Source organism: Frieseomelitta varia, unplaced genomic scaffold, assembly GCF_011392965.1.
Source record: "Frieseomelitta varia isolate USP_RPSP 00005682 unplaced genomic scaffold, Fvar_1.2 scaffold_886, whole genome shotgun sequence".
NCBI lineage: Eukaryota > Metazoa > Arthropoda > Insecta > Hymenoptera > Apidae > Frieseomelitta > Frieseomelitta varia.
In genome coordinates this window covers 1,001,215-1,025,115 of record NW_025110685.1, presented here as the reverse complement: position 1 = coordinate 1,025,115, position 23,901 = coordinate 1,001,215, and the positions used below count along the sequence as shown (strand labels likewise).

At 37.2% G+C, this 23,901-nt stretch overlaps 5 protein-coding genes across 9 annotated transcripts in view; 2 read left to right on the top strand and 3 right to left on the bottom strand.

The window, feature by feature from the left end:
• Positions 1-23,901, bottom strand: part of LOC122537103 (calmodulin-like) — a 78,610-nt gene that overhangs the window by 52,507 nt on the left and 2,202 nt on the right. The window contains exon 1 of one of the 2 annotated variants that reach the window (XM_043670052.1): positions 7,515-8,339. The exons of the other annotated variant lie outside the window; for it this stretch is intronic. Within the exon in view, the coding sequence (XP_043525987.1) occupies positions 7,515-7,595 (81 nt within the window). The 5' untranslated portion in view covers positions 7,596-8,339. Of the gene's footprint in view, positions 1-7,514; positions 8,340-23,901 lie in introns of those variants that run through there. 2 annotated transcript variants of the gene reach the window in all.
• Positions 10,401-14,690, bottom strand: LOC122537106. The gene is made up of 4 exons (XM_043670059.1): positions 14,601-14,690; positions 12,013-13,052; positions 11,510-11,669; positions 10,401-11,414 (listed from the first exon to the last, which is right to left on the bottom strand). Exons 2-4 carry the CDS (start codon positions 12,182-12,184, stop codon positions 11,012-11,014), a joined length of 735 nt encoding a protein of 244 aa, XP_043525994.1. The 5' UTR covers positions 12,185-13,052; positions 14,601-14,690; the 3' UTR covers positions 10,401-11,011.
• On the top strand, positions 14,622-18,003 carry LOC122537108 (sodium/calcium exchanger regulatory protein 1). 2 transcript variants are annotated; one of them, XM_043670064.1, is made up of 3 exons: positions 14,622-14,832; positions 16,685-16,956; positions 17,459-18,003. In XM_043670064.1, the coding sequence occupies exons 1-3, from the start codon at positions 14,763-14,765 to the stop codon at positions 17,510-17,512; spliced, it is 396 nt and encodes a 131-aa protein (XP_043525999.1). In that variant the 5' UTR covers positions 14,622-14,762; the 3' UTR covers positions 17,513-18,003. The 2 variants fall into 2 exon arrangements, with proteins under 2 accessions (XP_043525999.1, XP_043525998.1); XM_043670063.1 differs by lacking the exon at positions 14,622-14,832 and adding an exon at positions 16,346-16,510.
• LOC122537104 (cell cycle checkpoint protein RAD1) lies at positions 17,887-19,919 on the bottom strand. 3 transcript variants are annotated; one of them, XM_043670055.1, is made up of 7 exons: positions 19,690-19,806; positions 19,393-19,618; positions 19,083-19,271; positions 18,776-19,000; positions 18,497-18,691; positions 18,147-18,422; positions 17,887-18,079 (listed from the first exon to the last, which is right to left on the bottom strand). In XM_043670055.1, the coding sequence occupies exons 3-7, from the start codon at positions 19,170-19,172 to the stop codon at positions 18,044-18,046; spliced, it is 822 nt and encodes a 273-aa protein (XP_043525990.1). In that variant the 5' UTR covers positions 19,173-19,271; positions 19,393-19,618; positions 19,690-19,806; the 3' UTR covers positions 17,887-18,043. The 3 variants fall into 3 exon arrangements, with proteins under 3 accessions (XP_043525990.1, XP_043525992.1, XP_043525991.1); XM_043670057.1 differs by lacking the exon at positions 19,083-19,271 and having other exon boundaries at positions 19,464-19,624; positions 19,690-19,919; XM_043670056.1 differs by lacking the exons at positions 19,393-19,618; positions 19,690-19,806 and having other exon boundaries at positions 19,083-19,316.
• On the top strand, positions 20,095-23,273 carry LOC122537099 (protein PF14_0175-like). The gene is made up of 5 exons (XM_043670047.1): positions 20,095-20,283; positions 20,389-22,583; positions 22,725-22,820; positions 22,886-22,973; positions 23,055-23,273. The coding sequence occupies exons 1-5, from the start codon at positions 20,208-20,210 to the stop codon at positions 23,192-23,194; spliced, it is 2,595 nt and encodes an 864-aa protein (XP_043525982.1). The 5' UTR covers positions 20,095-20,207; the 3' UTR covers positions 23,195-23,273.

The window sequence follows — 23,901 nt, the reverse complement described above, 5'->3', positions numbered from 1 at the left end:
TTTGCTCGATAACAAAAAGACATCGTTTGTTTTTTCTTTTTTTTTTTTTTTTTTTCTCTTCACCAGCAAAGACCGAACGTGTTACACACGCCACGCGATTGGCCACCACCAGACGACGAAATAAATAGTAGGAGATACAAACAGCGCGACAACTTTTACACCGGCGTAAATTATTCCTCGTTAAGATAACGCAGAATTTCACACGCTTTTTCACGGAATTTTATTGCAGGTTGGCAAGTGATACACGAGCGAGTGAGAGTTAATTTACGAAATTGACCGTATGTTCCACGCGTATATCGCGTTAGTACAACAGGTCAACCGGCGACGCTGTGTGTTGTATTTTATTAAAACTTTGCGAGAAAATATCGCGGATCGTTATGACAGACGGCAACTTTACGATTATATCGACGTTTGTCTTCGCGCTGCAATTTCCGCGGCCCTCTTTGTGAAAATATTGTATTTACGACGAGCTCGTTCGATAAACGAGACCCTGGCCGTCTTGAATTTATCGCGTTCCCCCTTGCAACACTCGCGACTGGACAGTAGTGTACAAATAAAGATAAGTGTCGTCAAGATAAATAATATCACCGTCTTAATCTTGTTCTTTATGTCTCAGCTTTTCATCGATAACGACGCGATACGCGTGCAGGCCGATTAAAACGGGCGACGTAACTTCCAGAAATCCAAGGGAACCGTCTGTCGCCACTTCACCGTGCAAAGGTGAAACACAGAATCCGGTTTTCATCGGTTAAATCCCTGCTCCGGGGCTTTCCGGAATATCCGCCGTGAAATGACATCCAAATATAATTTAATTTCCATTCTTCGCCGGAATCTTATTGTTTCCAGCGTAGAGCCTTCATTATACGAACCGCGAAATCCCCTGTCCCCTTAATTTTCCACTGCCTCTCCGCTAATCCCCGAGACTACCCCGCGCGATACGTTTCCACAATTTTTCTCAGCGACGTTCCACTCTTTGCTGCGTTTCTTCAATGCCCCCCGACGCGGAGAGGGTGGGAAGAGGGAGAAGGGGTGTACGAAACGCATGCACAAGCGGCGGCAAACTTTCAGGAAGAAAGTTAAGGCAATGAATAGAGTTACCATACGAAGTTACCTCGAAACGTCTTTTTGGTATACCGCGAGCTATACCGTGGGCGACAAGAAGACTGATTTAAATACCAGCTCGTTTGCTTAATGCATTCGCGGTGGTAGCGAACGGACGGATGTATATTTGCACGATGGATGACGCTGTAAGAATACCTTCTAGCTGTCGCGATTTATCATTCGCCTCTTGAACGGCGTTATTCATCGGAGTTCGACGATACTAACGAAGCTCAGGCGAAGTTGCACCGTTTGGAAAGTCGTCTTCCTCGTTATGGATATTAATGGCATTCGACAAACTAATTATTCGAACAAATGTACAAGCACGATACGGACAATTAGGATACACGGTATTCAAACAGCGAGGCGCAGTTAGTCAATGAAAACGCGCTGCGGCGGCGCTGCAAAACCGCTGCAAAATAATTCATAACGTCCGCGTTATCGCTAAACCGCCTTGTTACTTCTTCCCTGGTCTTCATTTACGATCCGGTGTAATTTCGATTGAAACTCTCGTCGCGGACGAGACGCGAATCTCGTGGGTTTAATCAACAACTTCGAATGGATGAAACAGGAAGATCGATAGCTGTCCGATAATATATATATATATATATATACGAGCCGGATGATAAGCTGTTCCCACCGTGAAATAGAAGGACAAATAGCTGTGCGTCAGCGCGCAATAAGAGCGAAAGAATTTTCATCTCGAAGACAGAAGGGCGATCTTCGAAATGGAAGGACTCGATTTCAAGGGTGGGAACACGTGAAACGACGTGGCGATTTAACGATTCGAAACTCGCGGCCAAGCGAGTCACACCAAGTGGAAGAAAGTAGAGTAGAAGTAAGCATGCACCATCGGAACTTGGAACACGGATCGTCGAATGCAGCTGTACTCGAGTTCGAGGTATTCGGCACTTGCTCGGTCCGCGGATTTTCCACGTGCTTTACGCGAGACATACTTTCAATAAATCCTCGGACTACTTGCGCGAGATGTCCGTTGCTCCGGATCGAATTTCAATCCTAAGTCGAACAGTTTCACGTCAAGGGAAGCGACCGACAAAAGGAAAAAATACGAAATAAAAGAAATACTAAATTGATGCACGTGAAGCTCGTTCATCTCGACCAGAGTATGAAAACCTAAGAAATTTACGAGTGTATATCAATTAAACTTTCGGTCCTCGTAAAACGCTTGTCTCGTCTTTTGCTTTACGATCTGGAAGAAAATAGTTACATAGATCGACGGCCGTTTCCTTCGCCACTAACTCGATGAAATGAGACGTTTTACGACGTCCTGTGTTCAACGTGTTCATTGTAATCGGGAACACCTAGTACGAAGACTTTGCCGATAAAAAAAAAAAAAAAGAAAAGAAACGTGGGAATAAAGGTTGAAGGCTGGTCGAAGAATTCACGACACGTATGTAAATTGAAAGAGAGGTGGGCGCATCGAAGCTTATAGGCTGTTGCACACATGTACGTTTCTTTTACGCATTCCATCGGCTCCATTCTTTCCTGCCTTTGAGCTGCTCGTTATATGACGCAACACGGGAGGAATGCGGCTTAACTATGCGTTTTCTGCTTAACGTAAAGGTAAAAGCGGACGGATGGTCGTAAAATGTTGCACAGGGGCGAAATTGTTGACGATAAAACGGCTCTGGGAAATCTGGCTAATTTTTCAAGATTATCTTATCGCGCTCGACCTATCGGGAACAAAATTAATCGATGTTTCGGTGAGTTAACGCGTGTTATATCATCAAATGTTCGTTATGGCTATCCTTTATTTTTTATCTCCATTTTTTTTTAATTGAAACCGAGCGCCGAAACGTTATGAATTAAACAGAATGAAATGGGCGTGTTGCAACGCGCCGCGGAGAATTTTTCTTTTTTTTTTTTTTTCTCCTTGCGATAGAAACGAATTTAGAAAAAAAAAGAAAAAGAAAAGAAGAAAAAAACTCCGAATGAAATAACGAAACGTACGCCTTCTTCTCTGTTTCTTACAAATTACCGCGTGAAATGGGATAGCCTAATTAGATTCGACCTTCCGCCACTTTTCCATTCGCTGTCTTCTTGGAGCCACATGCTTCTGCTTCTGCTTCTGAACATAAAAGGAGTTAAAGCGTTTTAAAGCGCATCGCGAATGAATGAAGGAACGCTCGGGCACAGTGGCAGAGAGAAAATGCAGAGTATATTTAGGAGGTTACAAAATGTTAACCGGGAGATAAAGCCGCGCGCACGTACATACATACATACGTGATGTACATGCATCAAATAGCTACGTGTTCGAATCATTTTTTCCGAACTTTTGTTTCGCGGGAGACCTGTTCCGCGAAACGTCCTCCAAATAAAACAAACTCCTCGGCTGATATTTTATACAACCTAAGCCGAACACAGCAGAGAAGTGTCCGTATTTGCGCGCTCTCCTTTTTAAATCCTCAAATATGCACATACTTGTTTCGTTCGTGCTAAACAAGTGTAGAAATTTAGAGGGAACGTCCGATGACTCTAAATAACTCTTCTTTCCTCGAGTAGCTGAAAGACCGAAATAGACATACGTATAATTATGGACTAACGGTTCGGTTAGCCCTAGCTCATTAACATTTTCAAAGTAACCTGCGCGCTTTGCGGTGAACGGTGTCGTCGCCGAAACGCAACCGGGCTGACCCGGTTTTTATCATGATATTTGGACAGGATTACGGCCGTCAACATGTTCCTTTAATCTACGTTTAACGACGTATAGTTACACGTGTGCATGACGCGCGAACACGTCGTGAAACTGCACGTTTGAAACCGTACCGGTCCTAGGGTTTCAAAACCCGACTGAGTGAGACCAGGGAAAACTAAATCGGAACGCGCAGTTTACTTCAAATATTTGCCCCTCTCGATGACCGTCGCTCGTGGTTAATTATTTTTCACCGACCAGCGACCAGATTTCCAACCGAACGGGGGAAAAGGACGAAAATATATTTCTCGTTGAAACGCCTGTTAAAACGTAACGCGATTAATTTGAATCCGTGACGTCATAATTCGCTGATGGGTCGAACGAATTGATGGAAACTGATTTGATATCGTCGTACAGACCGGAACTCGCAGGGATTTCAACGCGCGGGGAAATCCTGTTGAAATTTTCGATGGTTATTTGGACAGATGCTTGACAAAAATTTCATTCGTCTCGTGTGCGATTTGCATCTATCTGCACAATGGCTGATGATTGGCACAATCACTGTTGCCAAACGACATTAATGACATTAAAGATGGAAATTCATTTGGCGTCGGTTCGATTATTTCGTTATATCTTTTTATCGCAGTAACCAGAGCCTACTTTTCGAAAAAAAAAGAAAGAAAAAGAAACGTCGTCGAACGTTCGATTAGATGATAAGCTGCGTGAAATAAATAAGTCAATTGGGGATTAAATTGATAAAGATATACACGCAACGTCGAATTCCAAGAAGCAAAAATATTTCGAACAAACAACGAACTTATCCATCCGTAGCTTTCCTCTGACGAAAGTCAAACTGCACTTAACTCAAATCGAAGATTATTCTTCGCTGAGTCGCGTCCAGGTTTAAAGCTTCCGCAAAGACAAACTCGAGTAGAAATGTAGTCCGCGTTCGAGCAAATTTGTCACGTAGAACGGAAGCTTAACGCCACTGGAACATCAATGGAATGTCAGAACAGAAAAGCGCGGCGCAAAGTAGAAAAAGCTCCGCCGGGGTGTAATAGGGTCACGGCGGAGCCTGCAAGTGAAAGCAACAATGCTAATCTCGTTGGGGAAGTCAACATACTGTCTTGTATCACTGTGTGGCTCGTGTAAACTGATAAAGTACCGAACTAGAGAAACGGGGTGAAAGCACGATGGACTCGACGCTCGGCGACACAAACTGTGTGGCTGCTGCGCCTTGCTATTCAAAGGGCCCACTCGCAATGCAGAAGTTGCCTACCGGTGCCTATTCTTTTAGGCGACGTCTCGTATCTACCTGCTCGTATCTAGCCATTTGTCCCCGCGTGCGACATCGTGCCTGCTCGGAATCTCGAGTTCCGCGGCCAACATTCGTCAATGATAATGGCACGACGAGAATGGCACGGAGAAACGCGGGAACTCCTGAAGGTCCATTCCATTCTGACAGGGCACAATGCCAGGGCACATACCAAACGGTACTCGACCGAACAGGTCAAAGTGTTTCACGGAGGACCTGATACTTCTAAATGGGAACGTCTCGTAGAGCTTGAAAAAAAGACGAACGAAACTGGTCGCGATGCCCGCATTTTCCATTTTTCAGCGTATTTCAGTGAAGAATTAATCAAAGTGTCAAGCGTTAAAGTATAAAGTATTAAGCAATATATTTGGTATTGTAAAGTATATTGGTATTAAGTAAGAAATATCCGAAACTGTGATAAAAGGTAAAAAGATTCTCGAGGATTACTAGAGTGTCTGACTCGTACGGTTTCGATCCACTGTCTTACCTAAACTTCATGTACTCTGTTTCTCTTTTTTTCACTAGGTAATCATGTAACTGAAAGTCAAATGCTATAACTGTACAAACGATATAAATTCACAATCAATTATGGCACAATCGTGTCAATATACTTTTGTATTTTTAAATTCTTAATCTTATCTTTAGACATTGCTCTGTCAGTCTTCCCTTTAACCAAAGATTATACATGAAACCTTTCCTAAGATGATACAGAGAGTGGCACATCTGATAAGGATAATTCCTGAAACGTATTTGCGCATCTACTTTCCATCGCAGCTGATAATCCAATTGTTCATTCGTGATACCATTCGTGATCTAGATGTTTGTTCCCCGATACAATTTAATTAAAGCTGAGACAGATTATCCGGTATTAAACTTTCAAGAAATTGGTGGAAAGACAAACGATATTGCATCAGAAACGCAACGCGAAACTATGATACGTATGCCTTTGATCATTCGCTCGTAGTCATTGTTAGATTCTAGCTACGAATTCCATAGGATTTACCAGTGACGGAAGCGTGGTATTCAATCGAAATCGGCGATAAACATACGGGAGGACACGGTATCGGAAAGCTACGTCGAGCAACAAGTTAAAACGAGGGAAATAGAGTGTGTTGCGATTGTTTCGTCTGGCAAACAACTGACGCGTATCTGCATATAATTCGAAGCGTTGCGAGGAATGCGCGTGTAAGGATTCACATACTTGAACATTATCGAACATTATCGAACATTATGAATTACATTAATGTTCGATCAATGGTTTGGCTCGATTTTTACAATATATATACATATATACAATTTTTACAATAAATACATACATATATATCTTTTATGTCTGACAATATGTACATATTTACAGAATATCATTATCATTTAACAGAATATCAAACTTTTTGCTCCTTCGAGATCACTGTCTTTCGCCAGAAAATTTCAAACCACGATGAAATATGAATTTGTCCACTTAATTCTGTATAAAGTACGTGTCGTTTTGTGAAATACGACGATCAAACACTGTGATTCTTTGACGCCTGCGTTTTCTTTTTTTTTTTTTTACAATTATCGAAGATTAACTCGAGACCCAAGGGGGATATTTAAACGAGGGTAAAAAGTTGGATGAGCTAGAAAAAGAGATAAAAAAAAATTCAACGACACTCAAACAAGCCGGGGGCTACATAATCGTGAGCAATTAAAGCTGCTATCTTGCTTATATTTGTGACTTGAAGAAAGTTAGTTTGAAATTTCTACGGGCCATTTCGCTGGCACAGAAGTCTCGTTTCATAGTCCGGGATACAAAAAGATCAACTCCTGAAAGGAAGCTACTACGAATATTTTCTTAATCCAAAGAAAGCCAAGCTTGTGAAAACTACACAGCTTTCTAACACATAATTACTATCGAATTACCCCAGTCATTTTAGAAAACATCTTTGTTACGGGCTATTCCTCGTCCCTTTCCGCAAGACGTAACATACCCTTATTGTAAGTATGGAACTTGCGTTACCGCAACGAGGAATTTGAAGAAATTTCACCGCACTTCCAAAGGTTTCACGTTACGTTTCGTTTAGCCGCAAGATTATGTGCTTGCTATTGAAGCAAATGATCCGAAATACCGTTTCAATTTCATGCGTTACATTCAGACTAATGCACTTTTTCCATTAAGGCGGATAGAAAAGATCAGAGTGGGGGGAAAAGTTACAACAAATATCGTTGTCATCTGACTGGTCGCGGATGCGCGCGACAATCTTTTAAACAGTTTCCACGGGACGACTGGGGACACAATCAAACCGGAGACAGCGACTGACTCTTAACTTTTCTCAATAAGGTCGAAGAGAAACTGTGCCACTAGAGAAGAAGGTCAAAGGCAGACATGGACATGGGAAGTAATGAGAAATAGACAGAGAGATAAGTATAGAGATAGAGAGAGAGAGAAAGATAGAAGAAGTAGAAACTTACAATCAGCAACTTGATTTTGTTAACCAAAGGGGATGTCGTAAGGAACTTGTTGACGGCCGTGAAAAGTTTCCCTTGTAGCATCGCAGCGCTTTCGGCGTCTCGTTCTTGCGAACATCCGGGCCTGATGTCCGCTTCTCCGGGGCTGGGCAACAACCCCCGGCAGTCTCGCGGGAAATCCCTCTTCTTCAGTCTCCTCGCAGGCCCTCGTGGCTCCTCTTCCCTTCCAGCTGCCGCTTCCTCAAAGATCACGCTTCGCGCGCAAATTACTTCTAAATGCGATTATCTAAGTTTTGTTTCTCGGCAACCGTTTGAAATATCCGTCAAGAGTCGGAGGGCTGGTCGATCGCTTATCGTTCGGGGCACAGGTTCTTGGCCGACGAATGAATTGGAAAGAAACGGATGCTTTGTTTCGCCGTGTTATACGCAAACAGATCTCGATGCTCTAAGAATGCGCGTCGAAAGGCTGTCGAGGTTCTTTGTTTCGCTGGTAGCATAGGAGGCTCGATCAAGGAGGAAGGCTCAAGTTTCAGGTACCATGGAGGATGTACCAGTTCTCCAGTGGAACGAGATCAGTTTCTCGCTGGCAGGAATTGCGGTGTCGGGTTTATTTTGAAAAAATACGCTCGATCGGTCGGCGATTCGATCGAAACGCGCGGGCTGTGGCTTTCGTATGAAACAGCTTTGTCTCGATATACCACTAGCTCGCAAGGTCGAAGGATTCGTGAATGTCGAAGGGTCCTTAGGGTCCCGGCAGTGCCGCGTTCTCGACATGGACTGAAGTCCGGAGCGGGCCGATGGATGCTGCGAGTTGCTCCAGAGGTAGAAGAACGCGCGCGCGAGAGAAAGCCGCGCGTGTCGAAGGGGGAAAGAGACAGAGAGCGAGCGAAGAGGGGAACGGTGAACGAGCGAGGGTGAGAGAAACGGCTAGGAGAGAGGGGTTGATACGTGGAGATCGAGAGGGAGTGTCTATTCAGGAAGGGAGTGAATGGAAGGGAAAAGAGGGTTCACCGAGGGTTGGGTTTCAACAAACGCCACTAGTTGCTGGTAACCCTTGCATGTTTACGCGGATGGTGTTCCAGACCGGTTACCAATTCTTCTTGTCGATGCGTTAATGTCATTTTTATTAGCTGGAATTCGAGGTACGAGTCACATTAACGAGTCCGTCTCTCCGCCATGAATCAAGGACATTTTGTTGAATGACAATCAATAAACATACATACGAAGGCGATGCTTCGTCGAAGTGATTTATTCTCGAATCGAGTGGACGAATAGGAAAAAGAGATTTTCTGTTTTGTTTTGAAACGCGCTGTAATCCTATATTTATGGTTTCCTCTTTTATCTCAATCTCTTTGAATACCGAGCGCCGTAGAGAAACAAAGAAACGAAACAATGGTGTGCGAAAACGATATCCATTGTTCGGATCCATTTCGATCGTAAAAGCTTGATGACAAAAAAGATGATAGAATCTACAAAATTTCTTGCGATTTCATTCCGTCCCGTTGTAAAATCAAATTGATCAAACGTTACGGTCAAAGTCGTCTGCGAGCTATGCAATTTATATGGAAAGCCAATGACTGGCACTTTATATTTAAATGCATGGGGACGCAGCGGCTATTAGATGTATGTATCTATCGGTCTCCGTACCAAAGTACATTGTTTCGATATTTTGGTAAACGAACAGTCCAGGTTAGTTACATCGAATCGAAATTCAATTTATTCGGTATGTTTCGTTAAAAGAGATTTGGTTCAAAATTCCGTTTGAAATTGCTTTGTATCTACAGTAGGGATTACGTATCCGCGATCACGATTGGAAGAGCAACGATTGCAAAAACCACAGGGTTTTTTTTACATCACAATATTTTTAATCGATATTTACCGCTGTACATCTAACTAAACTTACAAAGGAAATGCATCGTATTTTCAACCGCTTTGTATCCACGACTAAAAGTAGAATAAGGACATCGTGAATTTGGATGCTGGATTTGGACCTCATTATTTGTTATAATTAGGTGTCTCGCGTGAATACCGTTTTATGTTATGCTACAACAGGATGCCATTCATTCAGTAGAGGATGCGAGGGTAGATTAATTAAATCCAGTTTGTATTCTGTAAAAATGACACGGTATACGAACAAATTTTAAGTCCCACCCTCATGTTCAACAATATCACGTTCTTCAGCTTCCTACATATTTCAGGTTAAAAACAAATATTTCAACAAACACTACTTCAGAATATAATCTTACTTAAGCCCGATTTAAGATTCATTTAGCGCTTAACTTTGTTTTTTCTTTTTTTTTTTTTTTTTTTAAGAAGAAAGATATAGGTCTTATTCCGGTAAATGATTAACAGTCAACCATGTTAAATTAGGATTATTCTGATGAAATTCTATATCACCCGAAAGTGCTACTTTAAAATTTCCTCGCCGTATCAAAATGTACATGATATTACGAGCATTTGCGTCACCATCTCGAGAAATAATGGATTCTACAAAGTTGCTGCCTTTCGACATTGAATCGTGAACGAACGAAGGACGAAAATTATACAACACGAACAGCAATTATCGTAGTTTGATAATAATTTTATTTCAAACCGATAAATGATCAATTAATATTAAATGAGTAAATACGTGGTTAACGTTAAAGCCTACTGTAAGTACATTTAAGTCAGAAAATTAAGTAGACGCATTTTAAATGGAATAATTTCCACGATTCAGTTAAAAATCTAAACTGCTAAATTAAGTGATTCGATATTTGTTATCTCATCGAGAGTACGGGAAGTGAAAAGTTTGAAAGTGCGGTATTGGTGCTGCCATCTGTCTACACTTCCTTAAACGCAAACCAGTTGTGTATCGACGAAAAGTAACACGTTAACATCCTATTTTATTTCTCGCATATTTATTCGTTATAATAATCTCGCGCAACACATCCACACATTCATCCACGTTGGATAAGTATCGATGATACATCGTTATTTCAAGTTACGAAAATACATATTATATCATAGTTCTATGTAAAAAAAAAAGAAAAAGGAAAAAAACAACTATATCATGCTTCCTATACTAGAGTAGGAAGCGCTATAGATTCTATTTTCGTTTTTGCAATTGTCAAAAGTAGTTTTTCTCGGGGTAATATCACAGATATAGGTACTCGAAGTCATAGGTAATCGGTTAAGTCATGATTCTTTCATAAAGGCCTACGTTCTCGGATATTATCGCAGTTTCGTTACATTTACGACACGATCTACCATCTACCATGTTATCAGTCATCATTAGAACGAACACAATCAAAGTGCAATCTATCGTGACTCCATAATGCTACAGTTCCAAAGTTCAAAAATATCCTATCCGTGATATTAGATCGATTCCCTTTTTAATTATCGTCGCTAACGATAATTAGCAACGATAACAAGAGGCACAATTTTTTTCCGCGTGGACTAGTATACTCACGTGATCTGTTTCATAGCGCTTTGATTAATAAATCGTCGAATCATTGTAATTATCATTGCATGCTGTCCGGAGGACGAAGCGCTAGGGCCAAGACTTGTTGCATCTGTATCCGGACGTCGAGTTTCTTCTCCTCTGGTACTTGTCGAATGATCGGCAATAAGGAGAGCAGAAACATTTTATCGTAGTCATCCTCGTCGTAAGCGACGCGTTGGCTACTGTGCGACGACAAGATATCGTGAATTTCATTATCGAAGGACGTGAACGACGTCTCGCAAAGCTGCTTTGGATAACGGGGGCACATTTTATAGGATGCGCTCGGTTGAAGATATTCCCTGCCGGTCGCAATGGAAGGAGCAGCGTGGGCCAATGGTACATCGTATTCTTCGATTACCGGATTGTCCATTTCGCCCTCGCTTTCCTCAGATTTGCAATTACTTAACGTAGTGCCGGCATTCCTGCAACGTATGGGAATACAGGCGTTCGGCTATAGACCGACTGTTCCGCCGTTTAAATATGAACGATCTTCGCGCACGATTCAAAAGGTACTAACCGTTTGTTCTCCACCGTTGGCATGAGAAACAACAACTGATCGAAATACATGTATTTCTTACGCTTCCGACCAGCTGGCCCCAATTTCTGGGATTTCTGAAGCTTCAGCTCTTTCATGAAATAGTCACGGATATTTCTCCATTTTCCCCGTAAATTTTTCTCTGAAAATTATGGACGAGATAAAGGATCACCGCTCGCGCGATAATAAATAAAATTATTCTTGTCGACGATAATTTTTTATAATTATCTCAAAGAATTTATTTAGAAAATGTAATCAATTGTACTGGGGAAAAATAAACAAAATAGAAATATCTTGTTCTCTCTTTTTTTCATTTTTTTTTTTTTTTACTTAAAATTATACGAGCGAACAATGATCAGTTTTATAAGCGTTGGCAATTTGTACTAATTTTAAACGATTGCAGGTATGGTCACGACAACTCGTGCCAGGGTCGAGTAAGTGCAAGTCGAGGAATCCGGATCGATCGATCGCAAGAGGCTGTATACCTTCTACGTTTCTCTCCTCGTCCGTCAAGCGCGCCCAATTCGGTACCATCACCTGGCAGACCTCGTCCCACGCGGTCATCTTGGCATTACGGTCGTTGTACTCGCTGCGATTCACATCGTAAATCGCCGGCCGTTTCTCGATCTCCTCGATAAATTTCTCCGTATCGAACATGCTCGTCGCGCCAAGGTCAGAATCACCCTCGAGAATTTCCGTTCTTTATCCTTTAGCCTTTCTCTTCTTTTTGTCGTTCAATTACTTCCAATTGGCCGCAACAAAAGAGAGGAGAGAAAGGAACGTAATCATGCGACAAAGAAGAGAAATTGACCGGTACTTGACGATACCGATTACAAAAGGGGGATGACACGGCTCGACGAGAGAGTCGATCGTGTTTCAGTTGCCGAACGAGCAAGATATACGTGTATCGATTCAGATTAAGCCGAGCGTGTGCCACGGTCGCACGATCAATGAGCCCGAACGAAGAGGTTTACGTCGCGCGTGAATACTCGTGCGCCGGTCGACGTCGAAAATCGAGGGGAGACGCGCGAGGACCCGAGGAAAAAGAAATTGGAAAAGAATTTCTTGGACGGAACGTTATGATCCCGCAAGCGATTCGGCTTGTGTATGCTACGCCGTCGCCGGCAGCTTGCGCGTCACTGCGGAGAAACCGTTGTACGGCTGGCTTGGTTTGGCATCATGGCGCTAGGCTGGCGTGCGGTTGCGGTTGCGGAGCGGAATCTATGCCGCTGCTATGCCGCAACGTTGCCAAATCTACCCAGCCAGTCGAGGTTGAAAAGACGACCGAAACCCGCGAGCACGTCGCGATTGCCTCCTTTCCTCAGCGACGTGTCGATGTGTGCGCGACGCGTCCCCGTTGGCCGGCTATCGCCGCCGCACTTCCAATGCGGTGATACTGGCGCGCATCAACCGCACCGGATTTATAATAACGCCGCCAGAGAAACCGGTGATCGGCTGGAACCGGTTGTAGGAGGTAGCCCGATCGATTCGCGCGCCAACGAAACGCGTGGCTCCGTCTTTGCATCTATAAATAGATCGACCTATCAAATCGAAATACATTTACGTAATCCTGTGAGAAACGGAATAACGTTATCGGACGATTGACGAAACATGCGATTGCTCGCATCACCGTGCAGAACGAGAACGCACCGATGATTCCGTGCAGTTTGTCGTACGATTCGGCAAACACTTCGGCATCGTTTCTCGATGAAACACGTATACTTGTAATAGATGGATAACTCGATGGATTGCGTTCCCGTCGTCGTGCGTCGTTCTCGTTGATGCGGAATTCGCCGCAAGTTTCGACGTTGCCAAACGTGCTGCTAGGCGAGTACTTCGAAAGCGTTGCGCGTTGCTACGCGATCGTAGACACCATACTCAACAAGAATGGACGCGGTCGTGCCGCGGCCACGTCGTCGCGTTTGCACCGTGCCGTTATCGACCATGTCCGGTCGTTTGGCAAACGCAGCGAAATCGACGCCGGCTGGTCCCTGAATGAAACGCTATATTCTCTTATCTCGCTGGCGATCTACGATCTCCAGACGTGTTTGCGATCATTTTTATAAACAGATATGTATTAATTAGAATAATATTATATAACAATTGTCCGAAATTGTGCAACATCCCTGCAACTGTGTTTCATGGGATAAGTACACGGTGTCGATAACAACACTCGTTTCTTAGATAGAAGCTAGAATAAAATATAGCAACCGGTTTCATATATTCCTGATCTTGTCAATAAATGATTACATTCGTATTTAACAATAAAACATCGCGAGAAATTGACGCATCGCGCGCAGATGCTCGCTATCCAATAAACGGCAAACTATCAGATGAATATTTGCGCATGATCAAAGACATCACATTGTTTTACAGCTAAATAATCGATGTCAACTAATGACGATGATAATTTCGACAAATATTTAAACAATTGAGTACTGTTTAAAAAATGAATTGAAACAACCTAATATGAAAGACGATATTAAAATATTTTGTGAAAGAGGAATATGTTAAGAAGACAGACTGTATACATTGTGCATGATTAGCATAATAAAATAACATACTATGTAAACAAAGTTAAAAAGTTATCTCACCGTCCTGAGATATTTTGTCAACGTTATGTGCATACACGTTTCTTCAAAATGAATAAAAAAATGTTCAAAGTTCATGGAAACAAATTCTATTATTAGAACCAAAGTAATTAAGAAAAAAAAAAAGAAAAAAGCGAAGAACGACAACGTGTAACGTGATCAAAGAGCAAAAGAACTTCTATAGGTACGAGAAAAAGACAGATTCCACGTAGCAGCTGCAAATATCCCGGGAGGGGACCGCCCAAACACGCGAGTTAAACGATGAAACAGAGATGAAAGATTTTCGAATGGAAGACGGAAAGAGCGCGATGAAAGTCGAATGAGAAAGAGAGATCGATTGAGGGAAGGGCGAAAAGGGGATGAACGAAAAAGGAGTGAGAGAGTATGCGGGGAGAGTTGGACAGAGAGGGAAAATGAAGGAGAGAGAGAGAGAGAGAGAGAGAGAGAGTGAGAGACGTCCAGTTAGTTCAGACAGAGTGTACCTTTAACGCTGTTCGTCCTCCCGGATCCTAGTCAGTCTAGAGCCGGCAACAAGACGGTGTGCATCGGTTTGTTGCTATCGTTTCTCTATCCGACTACAGCTATCGTCCTTTCAGACATATACTTTTTGGTCACGTGTTCAAGTCCAAATTTGATCGATCGTCATGCTGTTCCTTGGAAAGAAATACAAGCTGTTCAGCAGCGAGAATTTCGATGATTTCATGAAAGCGCTCGGTACGTATGAATTTAATAATAAGTAAGTTGCTCCGATAAATTGCACTCTAACGTCTAAGGACATTATTTTGTGGTTTATAATTAAACGTCCAATATCTGTGGCGAAAAGGCGAACTGCAATATAGGAGACGTACTGTATCGTTGCATGAATTTCATCCGACAGATTGTGATATCAAACGTTATTATCGTCGCCGGCTGCTGTGGTAAATAAATCGTAAATGTCACGCTCGAAACGGAATATTTATTAAAAAAACACATAGCATATATATAGCCGAGTATACATATTTTCTCCATTCGATAAGGGAAACATTTTAATAACAATATTAATATTCGAATAATAATACTACGAAACAACTTACAAAGTCGTTCTTGTAGCTATTAATCGATATGTTCCATTGTTTGAATGAACCCATGATATATCTATATTATGAAGGTATTTATTGACGTCGAGGGATTAAACTAAAGCAGAAGTAATAAAATATATCTTGACAAAGCCAGATGAATCTGGCATGCACAATCGATGCTACGAAGTAGCCAGTTCTGTCACCGGAAAATTTAATTCGACCACAGACGAACGATCTCATTTATAATATTAGGGCCGGCAACGTATTGTAATGATAAATAAGATAATCAATTTTAATATGTTGAACTATGCTCCTGTGGCTGTGCAACGACCTGACCTTACGCTTAATTCCCGCCATGTGCCACAGACAGAGTCCGATTGTACTCCAATTTAGCACTTGAATTAATTTACCGGCAAGATTAATAAATCGCAATTGTCAGTCGAATCGTACTAATGTGTGGTACTTGAGTTAACTTAATAAAAATACATTGATCGTGTTGCTTGATAATAGACGAATAAGGGTCTTAAGCGAAGAACAAATGTACATAATAACATTACAAATTACTTATCCGTCACATTGTAAGTGACGACAGTCGTGTAAGCATATCCGCTTTCACGTTTTCACATTCTCATTATATTGCAACCGGTTATTTCATATAGTTACCGGAAATTAAATAAAACCTGCAAGCTCATTCTGATCGACATCGCCCACACGTTAAAGTGTTGACTAATACCAGCAAGGAATATAAATTATTTCTTCCTCGCGCGTGAATCGAGGGAAGCGAAACAATATACTAATGCTCAACGTGTACAAAAATACATGTACTTTTTTTGAAGAATCACGATGATATTTCAGACCATATTTACAGTTACCTTTCAAGAAGTATGAATAATATTGATGGCAATTATATAATTTAATCGCGAAGATAATCACATCAGACATCTTTTGTACGACATTATTCACGCATACGTGTACATATACATATGCAAAATGCGTTAAAAACAAATATCATATAACTGTAATTCGATGCGAGCAAATAAGAGCACGATAGCTTTTTGTTTTTGAAGATAATGCATGCTTGATGCGTTGTAGATATCATAAATAATCGCAAGTTCAAACTTCAATTATTTGATACTTTAATCAAGAAAAACTTGATTGCACTATTTACAATATAAAATGTGATAATAGTATCACTGGCGTTCAGTTTTGCTTTTACTTTCATTGACAACGTATCGTGCTCTTTCGTTGAATAAGTAAAATGAATCCATCCGTTTTGGGAAACCGATATAAACTACAATCGAGTGAAAATTTTGACGACTACATGAAGGCTTTCGGTAAGCCTTGCATTTAACGGAAATTTATTTCACGAAACATACTTTAAACTTAATTAGCGATTCAAATATTATAATTCAACATCTGCGTTCGATTTTGTATCAATTTGCAGGAAGTTGCTTTTCTGAACGATCGAGTTTTTCTTTTTGTTTTTATTTGTTTTTTTCTTTTTTTAGGTGTAGGTTTAATGACACGTAAAATGGGCAGCAGCCTAAGTCCCGTGGTTGAATTAACGGAGAACAATGGAGTCTATACATTGAAAACATCTAGTGCATTCAAGAATTCGGAAATAAAATTCAAACTTAATCAAGAATTTGATGAAGAAACGATAGACGGAAGACAAGTGAAAAGCGTCTGCACTTTAGAGGGAAATAAACTTATTCAAATACAAAAGGGAGAGAAGGAAACTACTATTGAAAGAGAATTTACGCCGACAGAAATGAAAGCGGTATGTATGTCCTGAAAAAAAAAACATATTTGCGCACCACGCCTTACTAGAAGAAAAGATCCGTTTCTAGTCTTTATCAGCAACCTCTGTACCTTAATACTTTACTTATTATCTCGTAAACGTTAAATCTAATAAAAAACTATAGTCATAATAAATTACGTAATCTCGATCATTAAGAAATTAGAAGTTCAGTGTTTCAATTGAATTACATTTTATGCAATGGAAGTTCTGTAAGGTTGAACGACACAACAAAAGATAACAGAGCGAATATCTGATAATAATGTCTGTCATTGGTCAAAAGGTCCGCCAATTACCGCGTGCTCTTCGTGACTCGAACAATGTAATAAGTTCAATAATAGAGTTAATAATAATCGTTTCACAGCCTTGAAAGGCATTTTAAAAAGTATAGAAATACATTGAAACCTGTTCGATGAAAACAATTTATTATGTGTGTGTGTGTATTTTTAATCGAAATAAAAGGAATAAATATTTTTTGTTTCAGATCATGAAAGTTGATGATATCGTATGTACAAGAGTGTACAAAGTTCAAGAATAAAAATTTTATTTGAAGAAATATTTAACGTCCCTCAATGAAAAATTGATTAACAATGTTGAAAGTTGTTCTCGCCTAGTTAAGGGACAATATATTGTTCTCATAAATGTTAAACAATAGAGAAATATAAACTTTTTTACACGCACAATAACACATATGTACGCATAAACATTGCTAATATTATTTTCAAAGGACATAAAATTTCGTAATATAATACATGAATATATCGCTTTATATTCATATATGTAAAACGAACATTATTATGCAACATTTTAAAAGTACTGAAAATACTTTCTATATTTTTTATGTATCTTTAAATCATCCATATGCTTCCATATGTTATATTTATTACGGATATAACGAACGGACATAAAGAATAAATTTGAACATCTTTGTATCAAAATTCATTTTTTATATAAATGGAAACGAATACAATGAATGGAAAGCTTTAATTATAAACAATTTAAAATAAAATAAAAAAATTTTGAAACTTTCCTGATTAGTATTTACAACCTCACTGTCTCCTTCATCAAATTAATCTCCTTCATCAGGATCTATTACTGGAGAAATCTGAAAAATTTATATATTTATATCTATATATACATTATATCTCTCAATAAGAGTAAATCGCCCATACATAATATTCTATGTAACACACATGTCCTTCATCAGTTTTAACCATATATTGAAACGACAATAATCCACATGTATCAGTCCTCAAGGAAACTTTATTTGCACATGACAGTGCCTTTATAGCTGGTTTAATATGTGAAAGTTTATAACTTGATGTAGTTGTTGATAGACATTGAAAATTATCAACCAATTCACCATTATGGGGTAATTCAATATGACAGATTCCAGCCAAACCAGCTGTACTGATTCGAAAAAAAGGTGGAGAAGGTGACAAAAGTAGCTGTAATATTACCAAAATATGAAATAATAATGTAAATAATAATGCAATATGTCAGGCATTAAATTATGCTCTACCTCAATCAAATCACTAGTTGTATCAAGTTCTGATAAAATATCTTTTAACAATTCAGTTTGGAGAACTACTTTATTTACGACATTTTCTGGTTCAAGATGAAAATCTAATAATTCATCAGGCGTCTGAGTTTTCAAAGAACAGTCTGTTATAATACCATCTTCTTCTATTAGAATTGATAACGGATGTCCATCACCCTATTGAAACTTTCAATTTATTAATAGCTAGTTCCATCTATGATTTACATATACTGTTACATATACGATTTTAACTATATATACTTCATAGAAAAGATGTAAGGTCACAGAACTTGCATGAGTATTTATATTACTCCAAAACATACAAAGACACTCCACTAATATATCTAAATTTATTCTAAAAATTACATCTTCTTTTAAATCAAACACCTGAAACACATCAACTGCAATGTAAGCACTAGCTTGCATACATTTTGCATCTTCTACTGTTAATTTTAAGCCATTCTTAGTTCCAAAACATGTGGCACTCTGAAGAAAAATAAAAAAACTTTCAAATTAAATCTCACATCTCTGTTAAAAGTTCTGGTTGAATATCTCAATATCATTATACCTCTTGAAAATTAATTGCTTTCAATAATAATACTATGGTTTTAAGATTTCCTAATTTAGCAACTAACTTATAATTTCCTTCAGAATACATGTTCTTTATTTGAAACTTGAAATAATAGCAAACTTTGGAATTGTTTCTCCGTTATATATCGATGAGACAACTTATCTTTGGTAACTGCAGTTAGCCAAACTGCTAAAACATGTTTACAAGTAAATAAGGATCTATCGTTTAACACTTGACATCTGAAAGTGTATTATATAATAATATCTTTCTTATCATAAGAGCCAAGAAAATTAAAAAAAAATTATACCTAAAAGAGGCACAATGACAGTAGTTTATATCTGGAAAAAGCGTATATGTTGCTCCTGATAATCCTTTGACCTGTATTAAATATCTGGCTTTGTTTCTATCACTATGAGGTGGAGCACCAACAGTTTTAGAAGGAAAAATGTAAGTAATACGTTTCCCTTCATACAATTCTAATGCCTTCTCAAATACACCACCAAAAATATTGTACAAATTTAATAGTACATTATCTAAAACTAAAGTCATTAATTATTATGTAAAATGCTATTATGTATTATAATAATCACACAATGTTACGTACATTTCTGTTCTTTTTCAAAACTGTCAGCTGACTCTTTTAGCACTTTATTTACAAATCTTATATATTTTGTGTCATAAGTTTTAGAAACAAGTGTATTTGATTCTGTTTCATTTGCATTCATGAAGGTTGTTTTCTTCAAATATTTTAACAAGAGATAGATTTTTATATAAATTTTTGTGCAAAAAATATAAATAAAAGAAATATTGATAAGTAATAAACTCAAGGTAGTTTTAATATCATTTTACTTTAAACAATTTCAAATATTTAAAAAATAATTTAAAAAAACACCCAACTATCTTCAAGTCATTATTACTTTCTATTTTACCAACCTAAAATATAGATTATTTCCTATACATAATTCTTTAATATGTTGGCATTACTGATAATTCAAAACGTTTTAATTTTAGTAGTTTGTAACGTTTCCAACAGACTATTTGATATTATGTAGTGCTGTGTCAAAAAATTAATTACAAGTGTACAATTGAATGTAATATCAAAATATTAATACTAGTATAAAAATGAGCCAATGTCGAAGACGAGCTAATAATTTCATGGATTCGATAAGTAATTTTCGTAAGAAAACAGATAATGCAGGTGATTGTTTCTTAGTCTCAATCAATTAGTCTATATATTAATTTTGATTGTGATATTAATATACATATTAATTTTTCATCTAACAATAAAATTGCTTTTTTTCAGAATATTCTGATATTGATTCCGATACATTTTCTTCAATGTCTCAGGACAGTTTAATTGAAATTAAAAATAAAAGTATATCTAACGATATTACTTGCAACAATAGAGATTCCATTATTTTAGCTGGCAGCTCTTCAAAGTATTCTTGTGTACAGAATCCATCAATTTTATGTACGTCATCTTCAAATAGTCATGTTGCACCAGATTTAAATAAGCGCATTGACTTATTTCAAATTGGACAGTTATGTAATAAAGTGGATGATACTAAAGAAAATAATAATCCTCAGGATTCTTTAAATAATATATCTAATAAATTATTAAGTCCAATTCAAAAACAAATTGCTGTGTCACAATCTAATACGAATTCCAATGTAAATAATAATATATTAAATGCAAGGTCAATTTTAGATAATACACCTAGCAGAAAATTACCACAACTTGTTTCTTCCATTAGCTGTACAGATATAAATAAAGAAATACTTTATAGAAATTATGAAGATAAACATGTGGATATTGAAACAAACAAATTTGAGACAATGCTTTGTTCATTAGATAATTACTTTAATCAAGTACAAGAAGTTTCACAGACACAACAAATTTTAAAACGTTTGTCTGATAAATTTGTACAGTCACCAGAAAATTTTACTGAGAAACTCTTAACCATCATTGAAGAATCTGTTATACATGATGATGATAATACAAACAATACATCTGCAATAGATTTGAGCAGATTAACAACAGAATTTAAAAAAATGTGTAAATTTATAGAAGATGAAACTGCTCCTGAATGGGCTCCATCTCCACTGCCTACGCCTCCATATTCACAAATTTCTATAAGCCCTGCATGTAATAAATCTATTCACATAAAAAGTGAAAAATTGTGTTCTCCTATAAATACATCTGTACCTGTTACTCCTATTTCTGGTACAGATGTAATTAAAAGAAGATTTTTGGCTAAAATATCAAAATGTAATTCTAATAAGAGTATTGATAATGTAGATAATGTAAGTAGTGCATCTTTTGAACATTGGGAAGATCAATGTAATAAATTATTTCCCAAAGAACAAGAATACTCTACACCTTTACGTAAAAGTTCATCAACGTCTTCTTTATTAAGTATGAGTGAAATCCAAAATATATGTGAGCAACAGATGGCATCATTAAATACGTCTAATGAACTACCTAAAAACAAATCAGAATTTAATTCCTCCCAGTTGGAAGAATTACATGATAAATCAAAAGATAGTTTGTTTAATGATATTTCATATTCTATGAAAAAAAATAAAAGAATAAATCAAAAATCTGATTCAGATAAAGTAATACCTAATAAGTTTACAAATAATTGTGGAATGTTAGATCCAGATGAATTAGAAAAAACACTTATGCAAGATATAGCAGAAAAAAGGAGGAGATGTTTTAATACAGCAAGAATTATCACAGAAATTAATGCAGATCCTGAAATAACAGAGATACAAAAAACAATGAGAATTTTTGCCAATGACAATGAGTCCAATTTATTAAATGATGAAACTAAATTTTTGCAAACTCTAGTATCTTGCAAAAACTATCAAACATATTTAGAAAAACATAAACCTCTTTTAAAGGTACTTCAAAATTCTCCTATAACTGAAAGTAATTTAAAAACACCTGAGAACTCTAATCTAAGGCACGAAGAAACTAAGATTTCCAGAAAAGAAAGTGTAAATATTAAAAAAACAAATAGAAGAAAATATTTTGTAAGTCCAAATGTAAATTCACCATTGGCAAAGAAACAAAATATAGAAAATGAACAGAAAAAAGAAAGTACAAGATCAAAACTTTTCGTGACACCAGGAAAGATTCCCTCAAATAATAATTGTAAAAAGAAAACATATTTTCCTGATATGAACAGTCCTGTAAAGGATACGAAGGTAAGACACATTTTAAAAAGTCCACATGCAGAAGGCTTATATCGGTTGAATTATAATACTATAATGTCACCAGTGGGTATGTATATAAGAGGTACAGATATGCAACTTATAAAAAACGTACGTGCTAAAACAGATCACTTATTACTTACACCTGTAAAACAGGATGTTAAAGCATTAGCAAATAGAAATTCAAGACAAGATATTACACCAAAAGACATAAATAAAATTCAAAGGACAACATCTCTCAAGATTAATTTATCTCCTAAAATAAACACAAATAAAGGGCAGGTAAATATAATGTACCTAAATTTATTTATCATATTAATAAATAATATATTTATTATTTATTAATATTATATATTAATTTATTAATAAAAATATTAATTTATAAAATTATTGATAATTTTTAATTTTGTATTTTTTCATAAGGCACATGCAATAAAAACATCAGAGAATGAGACTACACCTAAAACACATTTTGTACTTCCTAAGGTTTCATATAAACTTCCTTCTCAAGTTAAAGTAGTACGTATTTTTATATACTGTTTTTCTATTTTGGAAATATATTAATTCATTATACATATTTATAGATAAAACAAAATAATTCATCTAAGCAAGGAACCCGTGTCGGGAAATTACTTGAAACTGCTCAAAGTAAAGTTGTCATCCGACATGAAGGTATTATTATATCTGATTACAGAAGAATCTAAGTGCTTATTCTTTTTAATTCGCGTTTATGTATTTAAAAAATATTTTCAGGCCGAATAAATTCAGTACAAAGAAAAAAAAGTTCCACAGATAATGGAATATATAAAATTAATTATGAACCAGAAGATGAATCCATACATATTGAAGCAGCAGCCAGAAAAACGAATTTTATAAACAAGAAAAATATTTAAATTTATTTAAAAATATTTAAATTTTTATTTACAATAAAATATATTTCACATTTTATTATAAGTAATTTAAGCATTGGTAAAAGGCAATAAAATATAATCTCGTTTAATTTCAAATTGTTTATACATTTCAAAGACGTTTTTAATGAATTTCTATTTTCTATTATCGTGTAAAAATATAAATTTCCTTAATTATATTTCCTAATAGAGTTCGATGAAAGAATAGAAAGAAATTCATTTATTCATTCAATTTTCATTACTCTAATTGCAAATCATTGCACCATTCTTCGCATAAAATTTCTAGAATGAACTCTATTGTAGTAGCATTCTTATCTCTCACTGTTGTGTAACGTGCAAAAGTTACTCATTGGTCTCGTGCTGCACTAGTTCAGGGACGTAAATTGTATTTGTCTATCCCCCTATGAGTAATTCTATTTAATAGCGTTTAAAATTAAAATTGTATTTATTTCTAACAATAGAATTATCATAGTTTAAAGTTCTCTGTTCTTTTTACTAATCAATTGTAAAATTTATATTACAATATACTGTTATATAAGGTATGATGAAAAACTTCAATATACATGGAATTAAATAGCACTAACTATTAACATTTTTGAGGAAGGTAACAGTTGCAAATATGATACAAAAATATACAAAACTTATAAAAATATATGAGTTCACAAGTTTAACACAAGGAACTAGCGTGAATT